Source organism: Myotis davidii, unplaced genomic scaffold, assembly GCF_000327345.1.
Source record: "Myotis davidii unplaced genomic scaffold, ASM32734v1 scaffold172, whole genome shotgun sequence".
Taxonomy (NCBI): Eukaryota; Metazoa; Chordata; class Mammalia; order Chiroptera; family Vespertilionidae; genus Myotis; species Myotis davidii.
In genome coordinates, this window is record NW_006284343.1 from 294,354 (window position 1) to 311,982 (window position 17,629).

General features: G+C 44.1%; 1 protein-coding gene across 2 annotated transcripts in view; it reads left to right on the top strand.

Annotated features, from left to right (window-relative positions):
* Positions 1 to 12,715, top strand: part of MAP2K6 (mitogen-activated protein kinase kinase 6) — a 95,910-nt gene extending 83,195 nt beyond the window's left edge. For both annotated transcript variants that reach the window (XM_015570583.1, XM_006754585.2), the window contains exons 12-13: positions 5,059 to 5,104; positions 12,067 to 12,715. In XM_015570583.1, the coding sequence (XP_015426069.1) occupies positions 5,059 to 5,104; positions 12,067 to 12,144 (124 nt within the window). In that variant the 3' untranslated portion in view covers positions 12,145 to 12,715. The remainder of the gene's footprint in view (positions 1 to 5,058; positions 5,105 to 12,066) is intronic.
* The last annotated feature ends 4,914 nt before the right edge of the window (positions 12,716 to 17,629 follow it).

A 17,629-nucleotide genomic window follows, 5' to 3' on the forward strand; every position in this document is an offset into this window, starting at 1 on the left:
GAGGCCGCCAGCCAGCCCCTGCCCTCACTGAGCTCAGGCTGTGGCAGGCCCAGGCGTGGAGATATTTCTAGAGTATTTGGGGAGCTCAGAGAAAAGGCGTTGGGGTGGCGTTTCTGGAGGAGGTAAATCCTGAGCTGATACCACGTGATTTGATTTCCAAGTGAAAGGCAAGGAGGGGAGGGAAGGGTATTCCAAGCAGGAGAAACCTCGTGCCTCATGTTATAAAAGGGAAAAACTCTGCTACGAGAGGGCTAAGCAATTGGATGTTGATTAGGACATAAAGAGAAAGATGGTGGGACCCATTGGAGGTTCAGGAGTGGGCAGGAGGTAAGACGCAAAGGATCACCTTGGATGAGAAGGCAGTGGCTAGTTTCAGAGTGTTACTCAGGTACCTAGAAGTCTTGAAAGCACTTCCAGCGTTTGGTAGGCTGTCTCCTACAGAGTACTTGCTAACTGGCTCTACATGCCCCGGTGGTATGACAGACAGCATTTGGGGTCTGAGAAGGGAATGCAAAGATGGTTGGAGTGGAAAGATAAAAGGAGCCATACGGATGCTGTAAACTTTGTATCAACATTGCCAGCGGAATGGAGGAAAGTAGGAGAGGGAGCGGTTTTCTCCAGAAAAATCTCATGGTTTCTGTTTGCATAGGGACCATGGTGCCTAATGTACTTGGATGCTAATGATCTTTGTGAGGGATGCTGGAAAGGGATGCGAAAGGAAAGCACAGAATGGAGCCAAGTGAGCTTATTTGGGCATCCTGCAGAAGCAGGGAAGAATTGGGGGGCAGGGGACATCAGAGAGGGGGTCTTGGAGAGGATCAGTGCTGGCCACTTGCTGCTGAGGAAGGGGCTGGGAAGGGTACAGCGTCTTCATGCCCCTTGGCCTCCATGTTCTTTGGAGGAAGCGTTCTGAATACAGCTTTTATTGGGAAACATCCTGAGACAAAGCAACTGTCTGTAGCTGGTGAAACTGAGGCCTCTTGGACTTTTGGTTAGCTCTAGCCCCATGCCACCCTTGAGGTCTGAGGGTAGCCTGCCGTTGTCTGTATTTTGGCGGAATGATTTTACGAATGGCTCAGATCTTTGTGGAAGCATTTTAATTTTTTTGTATGTATTAGCACACAAATGCCTACCTCCCCTCATGGCAGTCTAATTGTTTCACTTGTGTTAGCACTGAGAGTTCTACGTTTGATCTGGAGCCGGGTGGAAATAGTGAGAAAATTATCGTAACCTAAGGGCACCTCTTCTTTTCCACGATGGAGAGAGGACACAACCTCTGAGGGCAGCTCCCTTTTATGGTGGGTTCTCCATTTTCCTACATAGAAAACTGTGTTTTTGAGACACAGCTTCATGAAAGGACCCTTTTTGGAGTGACTGCCATAGATTTTTTTAAAATATTTTTTTATGACCTAGGCCTTGATTCTTCAACACGTCTCAAAAAGCCCCAACTCTTTATTGTAAGTGAGGACAGGAACCCCAGATTTGGAAAGTGAAGGATTTAATATCCAGTTTTGAGATGGATATATCTATGCTTTTGGCGCCAACATCTGTCTCTGGACTAACCGTTGACCTAGAAGAACAGGGGTATATTGCTCACAGCCTAGTTCTCCATCAGAGGATTCGTGAGCTCTCAGGAGAGGCGTCTTCCCTAAGCATTCGATGACATCGTAGTGGTACTCCGTTCCATACAGCTTCATCCAGGGGATCCACTTGGAAGCCACTGTCCTCGGATTGAATATGTGGGTGTCAGTTCGTGTGGTGTGTGGGGCGGAGTAGGAAACATTTGCAGGCGAGTTAGCTCTAGAGCCCAGAGATCCAGCTGCTTGATTTCTTTTGCAATAACATCAGAGAAACATAACCTTGAGGGAAGGTGTGGAGGAAAGAAAACGTTACGGCATTTATTCCTCATGAACTTGAAGGAAAACCCCACAATAAACGTCCGACCCTTCCGTGGTGCACTTACTTTGAAATAGGGACTATTGAATGGGGTTGTCTTCTCCTTCCCCGCCCCCCCGCCCCATGGGGCTTTCCTATCACAGGGGTTTTAAAGGGTTCCTGGTGTGAGTCATGCCGACCATGGATGCCTCGTTGGGGGTTTCATCCCAGAGAAGTCTGATTGGGAAGCCATGCGGTCTAGCCCAGCAGAAGGCTGAACAAATGGGTCTCTCCAGGCAACGGGATCCTCACAGGCTCACATTGTTCACCGCAGCCCCTTCCTATAGTCTCCAGGCTTGGGGACTGATGGAGGTCACTGGAGACGCCCCCACCCCCACCCTCCCCTGAGAATGCCAGAGCAGCTTGCCTTCGGTTCTGCTCTCCCTTTCAGGCCGGTGGAAGCGGCTCTGGCCAGCTGACCTGCCTAGGGGCACGTTGGCGTGTGTTGGAGGCCCACCCGGACATTGACACTGTCTGACTCAGAGGAACTAGTATAAAACAGAGACAAGCAAATATAGTTCCCAACTTGTTCAGGAAGGACAGTAAAAGAGGCACTGGCTATGTATTTAGCTGATGACATATGTATGGCTTGAAAGGCAGTGTGTGTGTTTATTTTGTGGATGTACTGCTTAGCCTTCTTGGAAACGATGGAGGGGGCGGGGAATGGACACAAACTCGAGCCTAGCAATCCTCAAGAGAGCATGAAGCTGCCTTTCAGTGTTGGCTACGGTCAGGAGTGTGTGTTGTGGCATTTGGACGAGGAATTAGGGCTGTGAGCTAATTGCATGCTTGAAAATGACAAGCCACTTGAAAATTCAAATGCCTTGACTCAGATCCAAAAGAAATCAGTGTCGCTTTGAGCTCCGCCGTTGTTATTTTATACTGAATTCCAAGCACTTCCTACTGAACACGGAAGCACCTTTCCCTCTAACCTGACACTGAGTATCGTGCGATTCCGAGGACATGTTTTGACGTGTTCTCAATTTGGAAGGTAGAGTGGGTTCTGTCGGCTACATTAATGCAATAAACAGCCCTGGTTTGCTGTGTACATATTTTCTGTCAATGCTGCCGTGGTGCTCACGGTAAATTTTGAGCTTCCTGATTAGTGGCTGTAAGTTGAGACCTAGCCTGCTGACGGGCAATCTCTGAGATTTCAGGAGTCCTTAACCCATTATGACGGATCCACTTGGGAGAGTTGCCCACATTTTCTTTATTCAGATTAAAAAAAAAATACTGGAGAAATTTTCTTATACTCTTCCTGACTTAAAATTACCTCTCCTTAAAAAACGGAAGTTTTAAGTTCTTCTACCCGAAAAGCAAAGAGATGGTAAGTTCATTACCAAATGGATCTCTGCCGTTGGGAACCACCAGGAGAGCCCCGTGGAATCTCAGGAGACAGGGACACGCAGAGGCGTGAGTGGGGGTGACAAGGCCTCATTCATCCCATCCAGGCACACCTTCCCATGTCAGTCCTCCTCCACTGTTGATAATTCCTCTTTCTAATCCCCTCTTATTTGTATCCTCCGTTGAGATGAAACTTTCTCTCATAGGTGGTCTGGTCACTGGGGTCGCTAGGTCCTAGATCAGCCCTCAGTTCCAGACTGAAACTCCTCTCCTCACATCTACCTGTACCTTGTCCCAGGTTCCCTGGCTTCTACCCACAGCATTGCCCGGAACAAACTGGTAGGCTGCTTTCAGTTGTCTCGGTTCAAAAGCTTCCTCTTTTCCTTCATTTCGTTTTGTTTTAAGCCACAGTTTCTCAAAGCGTCTCAACGACTCCGCTCTCCTATGGCTCTGTACCTGCTCCCATCCCCTCCTCATTGTTGGGCTCCATGTCTGGAGCAGCGCTCATCCTGGGTCTCATGTGCTCAGAGTGATCCATGAACACAGGTCCCAGCCGCCTCCAGTACCAGGCCACGTTCCTCTCCATCTGTGTACGATTTTGTGGCCAAATGGGCAAGGACAGTGTGTAGGTTGCCTGGCAAATCAGTTTTTGAAATCATCCTTTTCTCCATTCTGTAACCTGGGATTCCAACTCCAAATAAACCACTTCTTTTATTTTTTTTCCCCATTGTAAGGCTGGGGATGGATTCAGGGGTAGGTCTCTTCAGATGGCAGTTTTATCCAATGTTATTAAAATGTCTGTGTCTGTAGACAGCTAAGTGAAGGGGAGCCACTTGATAGGAGCGCATGACCACAAAGTATTGTAAGAAGAGAAATTGCTAAGTCACTAGCCGTGACTTTCTCTTTCAGGACATGCAAAGAGGTTGGAAACAAGCACCGTTACCTTAGACCAGCAGTTCTCAACCTGTGGGTCGCGACCCCTTTGGGGGTCGAACGACCCTTTCACAGAGGTCGCCTAAGACCATTTGAAAACACATATATAATTACATATTGTTTTGTGATGAATCACTATGCTTTAATTATCGTCAATTTGTAACAATGAAAATACATCCTGCATATCAGATACTTACATTACGATTCATAACAGTAGCAACATTACAGTTATGAAGTAGCAAGGAAAATAATTTTATGGTTGGGGGTCACCACAACATGAGGAACTGTATTAAAGGGTCATGGCATTAGGAAAGTTGAGAACCACTGCCTTAGACATTTTATTGGGAGTATTGCTTCTGTCTCGGGCAGATTTGGCTAAGAATGTATAAAAGCAAATTATATGTTCAGGGGATTGGGAGCAAGGAGAACAAGGTATTGAAGACAGGGAAGAGATAACAGACGTAATATAAGGAACACCTGCCAAGTTCTTTGCCAGTGGGGGTGGAGTACAAATTGTTTTGAAGGAAAGTAGATGTGTATGTTGAAATAGAATGGCTTTAGATCAGAAAAGCTAGTTTATACATCATTGATAAAGTACCAAAGGAAAGTAAACACACAGACACACACGCACTCACACACCTGTTCTTTCCCGTAAGGTACACACAGAGTGATTTAAGATATAACTTGTAAATATAATAGAAGAGGAAAGTTAAGATAGGAGATCTTTGGTTTCAGTATGTTTTTAAAGTGGGTTGTGTTTAGTGTTCTACAAGTTCTGAAATCCTAGGCTAGTGAAAATGCAGATGATTTCTAGATTTTAATGTGATTATTTTTTTTTCCTTTAAGCTTGAAGAAGAATTCCAAAGAACGGCCAACATATCCAGAGCTTATGGTGAGTACTGTTAGCGTCATAAACATGTCCAAACTAACAGTGAGTAGCAATAAAGTACCTGATACCTAAATCACAATCGAACAACCATAGTGGAAGAGCTGACTGACTCATTGAGATATTGATAACTGGAATAAAACTGAAGAAAAAAAAAACATTGAACCCTTCATTTGTCCTAAATCCTCCTGTAGCATAACATGGGCCATGTTAACAGCTTTAGCAAACTTTCCATGCTGATAAACAATAGCATCTAGGCCAAATATGTCTATAAAATTTATATTTTCAAATGTTAAAGACAGGAAGAGTCATATATCCTATATAATAAAAGGGTAATATGCAAATTGACCCAAATGGTGGAATGGCTGGTCACTATTTTGTGCACTCACCACCAGGAGGCAGATGCTCAATGCAGGAGCTGCCCCTGGTGGTCAGTGTGCTCCCACAGGGGGAGCACCACGCAGCCAGAAGCCGAGCTCACGAGTGGTGAGCGCAGTGGCGGTGGTGGGAGCCTCTCCTGCCTGAGGATGTCTGACTACGGCTTAGGGCAGTGGGCCTAAGCCACAATTGAACATCCCCCAAGGGGTCCAGGGCTGCTAGAGGGATGTCAGACTGCCAGCTTAGGCCCAATCCCCCGGGGAGTGGACCTAAACCAGCAGGTGGACATCCCCCAGGGGTCCCAGACTGTGAGAGGGAACAGGCCAGGCTGAGGGACTCCTTTCCCCAAGTGCACGAATTTTCATGCACCAGACCTCTAGTTACTATATAAAATGAAGGAAAGCATGATTTAAAGGATTTTAATATTGAAAGACATGTCAATGCTATGTGACTGATTTTTGATAAAATATTTAGGATTATTTGGAGGAATTTCTTTTTGATGGGTGTTTAGGGAGGAAAGAATCCCTTCATTTTTTTTTTCCTTCTGCTTTTTACCGTGTGGAGAAAAGACAAGGACATAACCACCTGGATTATACGACTTCAGCATTCACAGTTTACCGTCTGCATGACCTGTGGAAATAAGACTTCCAAGTTGTTGTTTTAAAATAGCTTCTCTTAAGATGTGGTACCTTCTTCTATAAGCTAATTACAAAGGATTCTTTAACATAGATGGCAGGTAACTAGACAGACTTGGCAGTCTGTATCTCAGTGTATGTTGAGTGTGAGAGGAACACTTTTTTTTTGAAAAATTATAAAATTTAGACTATTTACTAATGTCTCTTAAACACTCCCTCCCCCCCCAGATTTGTTACAATTATCAAGTTTTTAACTATGGCAGGGGATGGAAGAGTTCTGTTCATGCACTCTGGCAGAAGAGAGGAGAGAAAACATTGACACCTTTCTTACTAGACCACAGGTACCCAGCAGGCATACAAAGCTTGCTTGCTCCGATCCCATCCCCCTCTCAAGCAGTGCTCAGCTTCAAGACCGATCAGGGCAGGTGTAGAGGGGCAGGTTACTGATTCCTCTGAGCAAGAAGTATGGTGAGGTGGCTCCAACTTGGAAAAAGGAGCTTGTTGGCCGTTTGTATATCTTCTTTGGAGAAATGTCTATTCAGGTCCTTTGCCTATTTTTAAGTCAAACTTTTTTTTTCTATTTAGTTTTACATGTTCTTTATCTATTGTGGATAGGATAGTAATCCCTTATCAGACACATGGTTTGCAAATATTTTTTTCCCATTCTGTAGCTTGCCCTTTCATTTTGTTGATGGTTTCTTTGGCTATGCAGAAGCATTTTAGTTTGATGTGATCCCACTTGTGGATTTTTGCCAACAAGTACATGAAAAGGTTCTCACTATTACTAATCATGAGAGAACTACAAACGAAAACCAACATGAGATATCATCTCACACTGTTAGAATGGCTTTTATAAAAAAGACAAGAGATAAGTGTTAGCGGGGATGTGGAGAAAAGAGAACCCTTGTGCACTGCTGGTGAGAATGTAAATTGGTACAGCCACTATGGGAAGCAGTGTGGAGGTTCCTCAAAAAAATTAAAATTAGAACTATCATATCATTTAGCAATTCTACTTCTGGGTGTATATTTGAAGGGAATAGAATCACTGTCTCAATGAGGTATCTGCACCCCCATATTTATTGCAGCATTATTTATAACAAGAGGCCTGGTGCACAGATTTGTGCACCGGTGGGGTCCCTTGGCCTGGCCTGTGGGGATAGGGCCAAAACTGGCAGTCTAACATCCCTCAAGTGGTCCCAGAGTGTGAAAGGGTATTCTGCAAAGTTGCTGTCACTCAGCAGCTCCTGCATTGAGCATCTGCCCCCTGGTAGTCAATGCGTGTCATAGCTACCAGTTGGATGGTCTAACTGTTGGCTGGTTGGCCAGTTGCTTAGGCTTTTGTATATAGACTAGAGGCCCAGTGCACAGATTTTTGCACCGGGGGGGTCCCTTGGCCAGGCTTGTACCCTTTCACAATCTGGGACCCATCAGGGGATATCAGAGAGCCAGTTTCAGTCCGATCCCTGCAGGCCAGGCCGAGGGACCCCACTGGTGCATAAATTTGTACACTGGCCTCTAGTATGCATATAAGATCTTTGGATAATCTCTTCCTACTCTCCCCTCTCCCCGCTTCCCTCTGAGATTCACCAGTCTGTTTCATGTTTCCATGCCTGTGCATTGAGCGTCTGTCCCCTGGTGGTCATTGCGCATACTGGCCAGTCGGCCGGTCAGATGGTCGCTTAGGCTTTTATATATATAGATAGATAGTCAAGGCATGGAAATAGTCTAAGTGTCTGTTGATGGATAAATAAAGAAATTGTGATATCCCCTTTCCCCCCATACACACACACTAGAATATTAATTCAGTCAATAAAAAAAGTAAATTGTGGCACAGCGGTATGGCTCATTGGTTGAGTATCAACCTGTGACTCAGGAGGTCACAGTACGATTCCTGGCCAGGCCACATGCCTGGGTTCCAGGTTCAATCCCCATTTGGGGAGCAGGTAGCTGATCAGTGATTCTCGTCATTGGTGCCTCTATAGCTCTCTCCCTCTCCCTTTCTGAAATTGGTAAAAACATATTTTTTTTTAAAAGAAGGAAATTCTGCTCTTTGCAACACCATGGATGAAGCTTGAGGATATTATGCTAAGTGAAATAAGTCAGACAGAAAAATAAATACTGTATGACCTCACTTATTTGAGGATCCTGAGAAAGAAAGAAAGAAAGAAAGAAAGAAAGAAAAAATTAATTTCTAACTCCTGAGTAGATGGCCCTTGTAGAAAAGGCAGCCCCTGCGACTCAGCATTCTCCCAGGTTTATTCAACTAAGACCCCCAATTGAGAGGGAACAGATGAGTAATCCTTGAGAAAATCCTAGCATACTACATGTTCAGGTTGACTATTTGCCCTGATCAGGTTTTTAATAGCCAGCTGACAGCCATTTCTGTCCTGGGTTCCCCTTTTTGGTTTGCTTATGCAACCCCCGGAGCAATAGAAATGAATTTCACATAAAGTGCAGCAGACATGAGTGGTCCCTGTGGGGTCCTATGGAGCCAGGGCTCCAATTGGAAGCTTTCCTTGTTTGTCAGTATTTTCATGTAAAAGGAGAACATTTCCTATATGTTTCTGGCTATTTAAAATGCAAAACTTTTTTTTTTCTTCTTCTTCTAAGAGACCTCTTATCAGAGGTTTCAGTGGAAAATACTAAAGGAAAAAATGCTGATTTCTAACTTAACATACATCGGCCACCGGTGTTGAATTCTACCTTCCCTGTGTATACTAACGCTGCAGCCTTCTGTGGTCTGCATATTAATGTTGTCAGGTTGTGTGGGCAGCCCTTTGCTTGTATGGCGTTAGCCTCTGTGGACTGGAACTGGACTTGCCTTTTAAGGCCATAAGGGCTCTTTGCTTTTCTGTGGAATTGAGGTTTTTAAGTGGAAAATCTGAGTCCAAGCTCTTTGACTTCAGTGGTGGGAAAGCACTTGCCGAGGGGCCGTTGTTTAGGTTGTAGGAGTTGGTGAAGAGGTAGAAAAGACAGAAATCCCTTTTTCAGGTGAAGGACACTATAATTAAAGCCCCAACCCAGACATGTACCTCTTATAGAAATCTCAAGTGTTTTTCTTTCTAACTTGGATTGAGTGGGTGTATTTGCTTTCCTATCATCTCGTTTGCTTGTTCTCTCAGACTCCCATTGGGGGGCATGACTCAGTAGGATTTGTTCTTCCACACCAGGGGCCAGCCAGCTTTTTCTGTAAAGGGTTAGATAGTAAGTGTTTTTGGCTTTGTGGGACTGCTCACTTCTGTTGTTTGAGTGGGAGAGTAGCCATATTCAGTATGTAAACAAATGGGCATGGCCGTGTGCCAATAAAACTTTATTTGGAAAACAAGCAGTGGGCTAGATTTGGTCCCTGGACCACCGGTGGTCGACCCCTATCCCAGATGATAACCACCAGAAATGATAACCAGGCAACGTAAGTGATGGCCTAGTGAGGTGATTATGTTCTCCACATCCCCTGGGATGTTCTAGATTGAATGGCAGTGTTAAGGATGACTGACCCCATAGAAAACCATCATCCTGAAGGGTGAGGTGTTGTTCATAGGCTATGGAGACCATTGGTGGTTGTATTGCCCCAATGCTCCTGGCATCATGTTCCTGGAACTCCATGTTTTCTCCAGATGCAGCCACTGGTGAATTCTTTCCTTCCTGTACCTGGCTCCTTTTTTGGGAAACCCAGCCTGGCAATGATTTCACGGGGCCTAATTTGCTCATCCCCTGGTCACTGTCCTTGCTATTCTTAGCGCACTGCTTATAGAAGGACCCGGGTTCCCCCCTAACCTTTCACAGCCTCCAAACCCACACACACAGGCGAGTCACACTTTCCATCCTGCCAAGCCTGCCTGCCTCCCTTCCCTTTGCCCTCTGGCTGTCATTGCATTTCCCCAGCCTGAGAATAAACTGGAAGATGTCTGAGAATTTTTTTTTTTTTTATAAAGAGATGTCAGGTCAGGTTATTGAATTCATTCACAGACTTGGGCTCCATCCACTGAACTAAAAGCCACCAACAGAACCAGAGGCAAGATGGGCTGGCTGGCCTGGGAAGCAGTTACTGAGATGATCTGAGGTTTCGCATGTCCTGTTTTGATAGTAAAAGACTTTGAAGTATATGAAAAGATCGCCAAATGTCAAGGGGATGTGGGGAAGCTAATGAGCATGGTGGTGAAGCGCGTGGTAAGTGTGCTGTGTGAGTGGTTAGGAATCAGAAGTAACGCTGTATTTACTTACCCAGAGAGCTCAGCACCAAGGATCCGACATCAAGAGCTTCAGTTCATCTCATGGGTTTGAGGCTCTGAGCCAACACCCAACCTCTCTCTTCAGAAGGGCCAAAGCAGAACGCCTTTCCCATTTTCTGGGTCCTGATACTGAGCAGTGACCACCTACCTTCTTCGGGGATATATATATATATATATATTTTGTTCCTCTCCCATTTGCATTGTTTCCTAAAACTTCCATGGGTGGGCATTCAGTTCCCCACAGGGCTGACTCATCCAGCCCCCTCCTGTCCGGTTTACAACAAATATAATTAAAAACCTTACAGCTGGGCAACATGAAGGTTGTAAACTAAAATCCCAAGTCAGGGGAAACAGAGTGAGTCACATATATACTCGTCTGCATGCAAAAGCACTCATAGGTAGCCGCTCCTCCAGTCGCTGGAAAGAATACCAGCAGACAACCAGGAAGGTGGCTGTGTTGTGTGGCGGGGGCAGTGGGGAGCAGGACCCGGCTCAGGTCCTACCTGAAGGGACTGTCCTTTTTGATTTGGTTGGTTGGCTGTATTTCCCCTGTGAGAACTGTGGATAGATCATGAGCTGATGTATCTCCTCCTAATTAGAGGTGGAAGCGACCAGTGTACAGCCAGGCAGTTGCTGTCACAACATGGAGTTATTTAGGGAAGACGGTTCTGGTGCAGAGAAAATGGCTTTGTTTCCTCCAAACTTGTTTTGAAATGCATGGCCTCTCGTGTCCGACAATGTCTATTCCCCGAGCAAAGTGCTGGACTTGATGTTCTTATAAAGTTGATTTCATGTGACCTGCATGAATAGAGACCATTTCTTTGGCTTTTCCACCTTGGATCTCCGAGTTGCATTTTCCCCACCCATAGCTAGAGTTTGGCAGTCCACATGATTTTCCAGAAGGATCAACTCTTCCTCAAGAGAGACAGACGTAAGTCTAACTCGAGGCTGTAGATGTGGCTTAGAAAGTGGCTTTGTTAGCCCTTCCATCCAAACCAGCTCTCCAGGGTCAAGGGCAGGCAGTGTCTTGCCCGTTTACTGTCCTGCAAAATTGGTTTTTCATTCTACCACCTACTTCCTGAGAAGTGACTGTGCATAAACCTGTGAAACTTGTAATTATTTTACTGCTATGTCAGTGTAACAGTTCTTTGTAGGGCTGGGTTATGTATAAATCAGAGTTTGAACTGTCTTTGCTGATCCTTGTATTTTACCATAAATAGGATATATGTAGCCTAATTACATAATATGTTTAAGCAATAGGTCCTCTGTAGTGGGAACATATCAAAATGGGAGAGTGGCAGCTAAGAGGAAATATCTTTAAAAATGTTTGCATCGCCCTAACCGGTTTGGCTCAGTGGATAGAGCGTCGGCCTGCGGACTGAAGGGTCCCAGGTTCGATTCCGGTCAAGGGCATGTACCTTGGTTGCGGGCACATCCCCAGTAGGGAGTGTGCAGGAGGCAGCTGATTGATGTTTCTCTCCCATCGATGTTTCTAACTCTCTATCCCTCTCCCTTCCTCTCTGTAAAAAATCAATAAAATATATTTAAAAAAATAAAAATGTTTGCATCACTAGATGTGAACTTGATTTGTGATGAAGTAGGAAGAGTCCAGTTTAGCCCTGATAGGGGTATTAATTTGTTTACCAAACAGATCTGTTAATTAACTCATCTCATACCTTGTCAGTGACAAATTTTAATATCATGTATTTTTTCTTTTCTTTCCCAGCAACATCCATTTTTCACTCTACATGAATCCAAAGCAACAGACGTGGCATCTTTTGTAAAATTGATTATTGGAGACTAAAACGATGGACTCAGTCGGTTGACCCTCCTGTGGATTGGTGGGTTTACGGGGTGAAGCAAGGTCACTAAAGCGCCAACAGAAACTCATCCTTGAGATAATTTAACCCTGCCTCTCAGAAGGCTTTTTTCTCCCAATTTTCTTTTCCTCCCCCCTCCAAAAGGGGCCTTGGAATCTATAGTATAGATTGAACTGTCTAGATGGATGAAATATGATAAAAGCTTAGGACTTAAAAAGGTGATTAAATATTTAATGATGTGTCATATGAGTCCTTAAGCTTTGCAGACTTTTCTTGTTCTTTACAAAATGAGTGCATTGGCCCTGGTCAAAAAGGTGCTACAGTAGTGATGAAATTGTAAGTAGACCTGTAGTCTGTCCCACTTATTATTTTAATATTTATGTTTAAGCGCTTGGTTGGAAAGATTCCATTTTATGCCAGGAGGAAGACACAGAAGACAAGGTTGGGTCGTCGATATTTATAGGGCTTTTATGTTTTAAGTTCAACTGTGTCTGTGGTCCAGAAGAAATTATTTAATATGCATCTTTAAGAGTATTATAAAAGTATCAACAAGCAGCTCTTCTTGTGAAATATCTGTGTTTTCAGCTGTTGTGGCTCCCGCATGTTCTCAGATTTCTGCTCAGTCCTGGGTCCTAACCACATATTCCAGGTGGAGTGGCAAGGTGTGCTGGTCAGACTCTTTAAAGAGTCACAAACTGGTTTCTTTTGACATTTGTGGTGTAGTCTTAATGGATTGTGATTCCTGATGTGATTTTTCTATCACCTCTTTGTGTGTGTGTGTGTGTGTGTGTGTGTGTGTGTGTGTGTGTGTTTGATAAGTCCCCCTACAGCCAAGTGGCTTCTGTGAATATCTGTACCTAGTAAGGAGGACATTCGTCAGTCACGAGGGCAAATACACTTCAAACCACACAGAGAATTGGTTCCTTCTGCGTTGCTCCTCCTACAATGGACCGGCCCCCAGGATTGCCTTGTAGCTCACATATTCACCTTTTTTTTATTTTGTTTTATTCAGTGAAGAAGCCTTACTATCCATGGAAGGGCTGCAGTAGAAGAAAATGAAAGGCAGTTAGGTGTCCTTTGATCAGATGCCGAGATAATGGGGAGGGGCGGATTAATTCCTAGGAATGGACTGGCAGGTTTCCACGACTTGACTTGAGGCACATCTTTCTTCAGGAGCATGCAGGCGCTTGCTCCACAGGACGAGGCTGGCTCTGCCGTGCACTCCTAGCTAGCCGAGTAAGCAGCAGACAAGAACTCTTCCTCGCAGCCAAACACACCAATGCGTTCTCTGATTTGGGGCTTAGGTTCCTCGAAGATCAAGGAGTGAAGTGATCCACGGGGAAAAGGCAACCAGGAGACATTGCTTTGGGACTTTGGGCTCAGACAAGTCTGCCCTTGCAATATGAGGCAGAAGATTTTGATGGAAAAAGGAAGAGGAGGACACACTCTTGTTTCTTTTCTTTGCCTCACAAATATGGAGAGAAGACTGCTCCTCAAACCCTCCCGTCTTCCCTTCTCAGACTTTGAAGTGCAATCGTGTATTTTTCTCTGTTTGCGTTTTCTCTTTGCTCTTGACCTCTGGCTCGTAGCAGTTGCCCAGAGTGGGTGTGGCTTGCAATCACACATGTCTTTGCTTTCAGTTTCAAGAGATACCTGTTTGAGTCGGCATCCGTTTCATCTGCTCTGAAGCTAGCCTTGTCTGCATCTTTTTCTACCGGGAAAGGCATATGATCCTAGTGATCATGGCTGGTCCCTTCCGGACCCACTGTCCTCAATCTGCAGGTTCCTCTCTGAGTCAGAGAGAAAGAAACAATCACAACTGCATTTTTTGCTTTGATTCATCCATCTTATACAAAAAGAAAGTAGTAGATACAAATCTGAGGTCCTTCCGTTACAGCTTTGTGAAATATGTAAAGGAAACATCTCTCTGGTCTGGGTCAGGTCACTCCTACCTGTTGTTCAGTGTAGTTTCTACTTGGAAATATTCTTAACTGAGAGTGTTTCTCATGTGTACACCTCTCTAGCTGGTGAGCCCTGGGCCTGGGCTTGCACAACAGTCATACTGGCGTAGAGAAGGAGTTAGTTACCATACTGGGGTACAGAAGGAGTTCGTCGATGGTCCTCAACCCCAGTGCACATTGGAATTGCTGGGGGTTTGGAAATACCGTCATTGTCAGGGTCCCAGGGATTTGGGTTTCATCTGTCCAGGGTGGGGCCTGGGAGTTGGTGTTTTTTTCAAGCCACTCATGTGATTCTGGTGTGTGCCAGGGTTGAGAACACTGGTCTAGTACCTCCTAAAGAGTTAACATTTCTCTTGGACATTTGCAAAGAGTAAAGAGGACTGTGGAGAGGAACGGGAGCCCCCACTTCTTTCCCTGTCCTCATCAGTGGGGACACCTTTGCCACTGTGAGAGAAGGCGTGTTCCTGGAAGACTGATGGAAAAATTGGGATGTCTTTTGCCCAGAGAAATGATGTACTACATGGTGATTAAGTATCTTATGTACCAAAGTAGAATGGCTTCCTAGCCTTACAAGTCCAAATTGTAGAATGTGCTTTTTTTTTTTAGAACTGTGTTATAAGTTATAAACAACTAATTTTAAAAGATGCATAAACTATATTTAAGCTGATATAAGTTGGGAGTCTCTGGATATATATATATATATATATATATACACACACACACATACATACATACATACATACAGGTATATGTATATCATGCCTAAAATTACATACACACTTTAACAGCTTATAGCTCAATTGATGTTTCTTTCTTTCAGATTTTTTAAAAAGGAGAGAGAGAGAGAGAGAGAGAGAGAGAGAAGCATGCACCATCTGAATATTAGCTTTGTCTATATCAATGTAGTAGAAAGTCAGTGTATCTCTATAGAAGAATCATGCTGTTTTTTTCTGGGTATCCTATAATTGTCCATATTATAAATTGGCTTTATGTTTATAAAAATATACTCTTGATTTCCATGTTTGCCAAAAAAGTGATGGGCATGACTTTAAGACAGTGCCTTCTGTGTGTATGCATCAATGGGTACTGCCCTTCGGAGTAGCCGCTATGAAAGACTGTATATTTATATAAATACTGCTGCTAAAATACATTTGCCATTTCTCTTTCAGAAAAGTCTTCAGAATTCATTTCCTCTCCCATCCGTGTAACATGCGGAATCATATTATAATTGCTCCTTAGTAGTTTGTTTGACAAAAATCCTTATGAGGTATTTTCTTGTTTGCTTTATCTGCCTTTCAGTATCAGACGTAGCTCCCAGCCGTGCTTTGCAATTGCTAGAATTCAAATCTCCCCTCAGAGCTGAAGTTTTACTATGACTTGAGTTTGTTTAAATGACCATGCATGGGCTCTGAAGATAATTGCAAATGTATATTTCCCCCCCAAAAGTGTGCATTTGTTTTTAAGTAATTTCAACCTTCCTGGAATAAGTGTAGAGTCTTCCAATTTGATGACTTTGAAGGAGAAAGAACTCACCTAATGCATATGTTTGATGATAAAGTATCAGTCGGATTGTCCCTGATTTCAGACATGGCCCTCATCTCTCGGCCATGATTGACAGCCCTGATATGGAGGAACAGTCCATTGTTCTAATGACCATTGGGTCCCACTGATAAAGTCAGAAAGAGTTGATTAAATAGCAGCTTCTAACTTCCTGAAATGGAAAATGGGCATGTGGATATAGTTCAAAATTGTGTGTGTCTGACTGTGCTTGTCTGTCCTCCAAGCCTCACACACATACACAAAAAGTGTATGCCGGGAATTCCCAAACTTTCTCTTCATGGTGCCATTGGTTGTCTCAGTAAATGTTTTCATGGTGCCCTAGGCCAAAAGAAATACTTAATAATCCCACTTATTAGGTCATTAGGCCCAAACAACGTAATAGTGGTGGTTTGTACCATGTCCTGCAGATGTTGCTCTGTTTCTTTCATACATTTCCAGTCCCTGATGGTGCCCTCGTGAGTTCGCTGCCCTGCCTCATTGTGTCTCAGCACACAGTGTGGGGATCATCAGTATACGTTATCCTGAGGTTTGCACTGTCCAAGGTGGTGGCCCTCAAAATGGAATTCTTGGCCACTCGATCTTCTGTGTCACTTTGCTCTGTGTATTTTGCCATCATTCTTATTGTCTTTGCTTGCATCTGGCTGACTAGCTTTTTAATTGAGGTCCTCCCCTCCTTTGCTGTTCATCGCTCCTGCCACACCATAGGTCATAGTATAGAAAATGAAATAGTTATTACCTAGCATTAGAGGAGCTGGCACTGAGACTGGGGGGTGGGGGAGGCTGGCTTCCCCAAATGCAGTGGACTTCGTATCTTTGGAACATAATCACAAAGGAGGCAAGGAGGGGCTGACCTTTTCATAGTTGAATACCAAAAACGCTTTTGGTGACCAAGGGGCTCCATCAGCTCTGCTCAGAAATGACTGCTTCTTCCAGATGTGTCTCATAAAACACGTTCTCTTTCGCATGACAGTGCCGTGGATGCCTGTTTTCTCTCTCCTACCCAAATGCATTGTGGGTGATATAGCTCCCTCTGACCTTGAAGGTGGAGTTCATATATTCATAAAATAAAATTCCTTCGAACTGGTGGTCAGATCTAGTAACATGAATTAAACCTCTGTTGTGCTGGGGATTTTGCCCTCTTAGTATCTATGTAATTAAAGGGAGATTGCTGGCTTCAAGGAGTCTTCCATTTTTGTTGAATTAGAATGCACAGTTTTTAGTTGGACCCCTGAACATTTATAGACTAAGATGGAAAAAATGCCAGAGTTAATCTAGAAAGAAGAAACCTGATAGAAGAAAAAATACTTTATTCTGGCAGATCCGCATTCCTCTCATTTAGGGGTGTGTGTGTGTGTGTGTGTGTGTGTGTGTGTTAGAACTGGTAAACGTGCTGGTAGCTAGAAGCACTTTTAAATTGGGGTACTCTGGATTCCTCTGGGATTCTGTTAATTGCTAGTACCTTTTCCCCAGGAAAATGCATATTGTACATGGAACACATAGTTTTGTGAACATTTTTTGTTGAGGGGAGGGAGGGGAGTACAGTGTAAAGACCCCATAAGGTCAATAACCTCTGCTCTGCAGAATATGGACTTGACATTCTAGACCAGGAATTAGCAAATGTATTCTGGGAAGGGCAGTCAATAAATATTTTTAGCTTTTTATTTCATACAGTGTCTGTTGCAACTGGTAGGTAGGACATATTCACAATATGTCTGTGTATGACCTCAGGGCTGTGTTCCAATAAAACTCTGTTTAGAGAGTCAGACAATGGGCTAAGTTTGGCCCCTAGGTCAGGTACACCTGTCCTAGGCCATCAAATGCAAAACTCTAATTGATTAACTTTGTGTATAGAGTTCTTCCATTTAGTGAGGATTAGCTCCTATTGCTGTTGAGGCAGATTAGGAAGACAGATATAGATGTAGGACGATGAATTCTGAAAGATGGACTG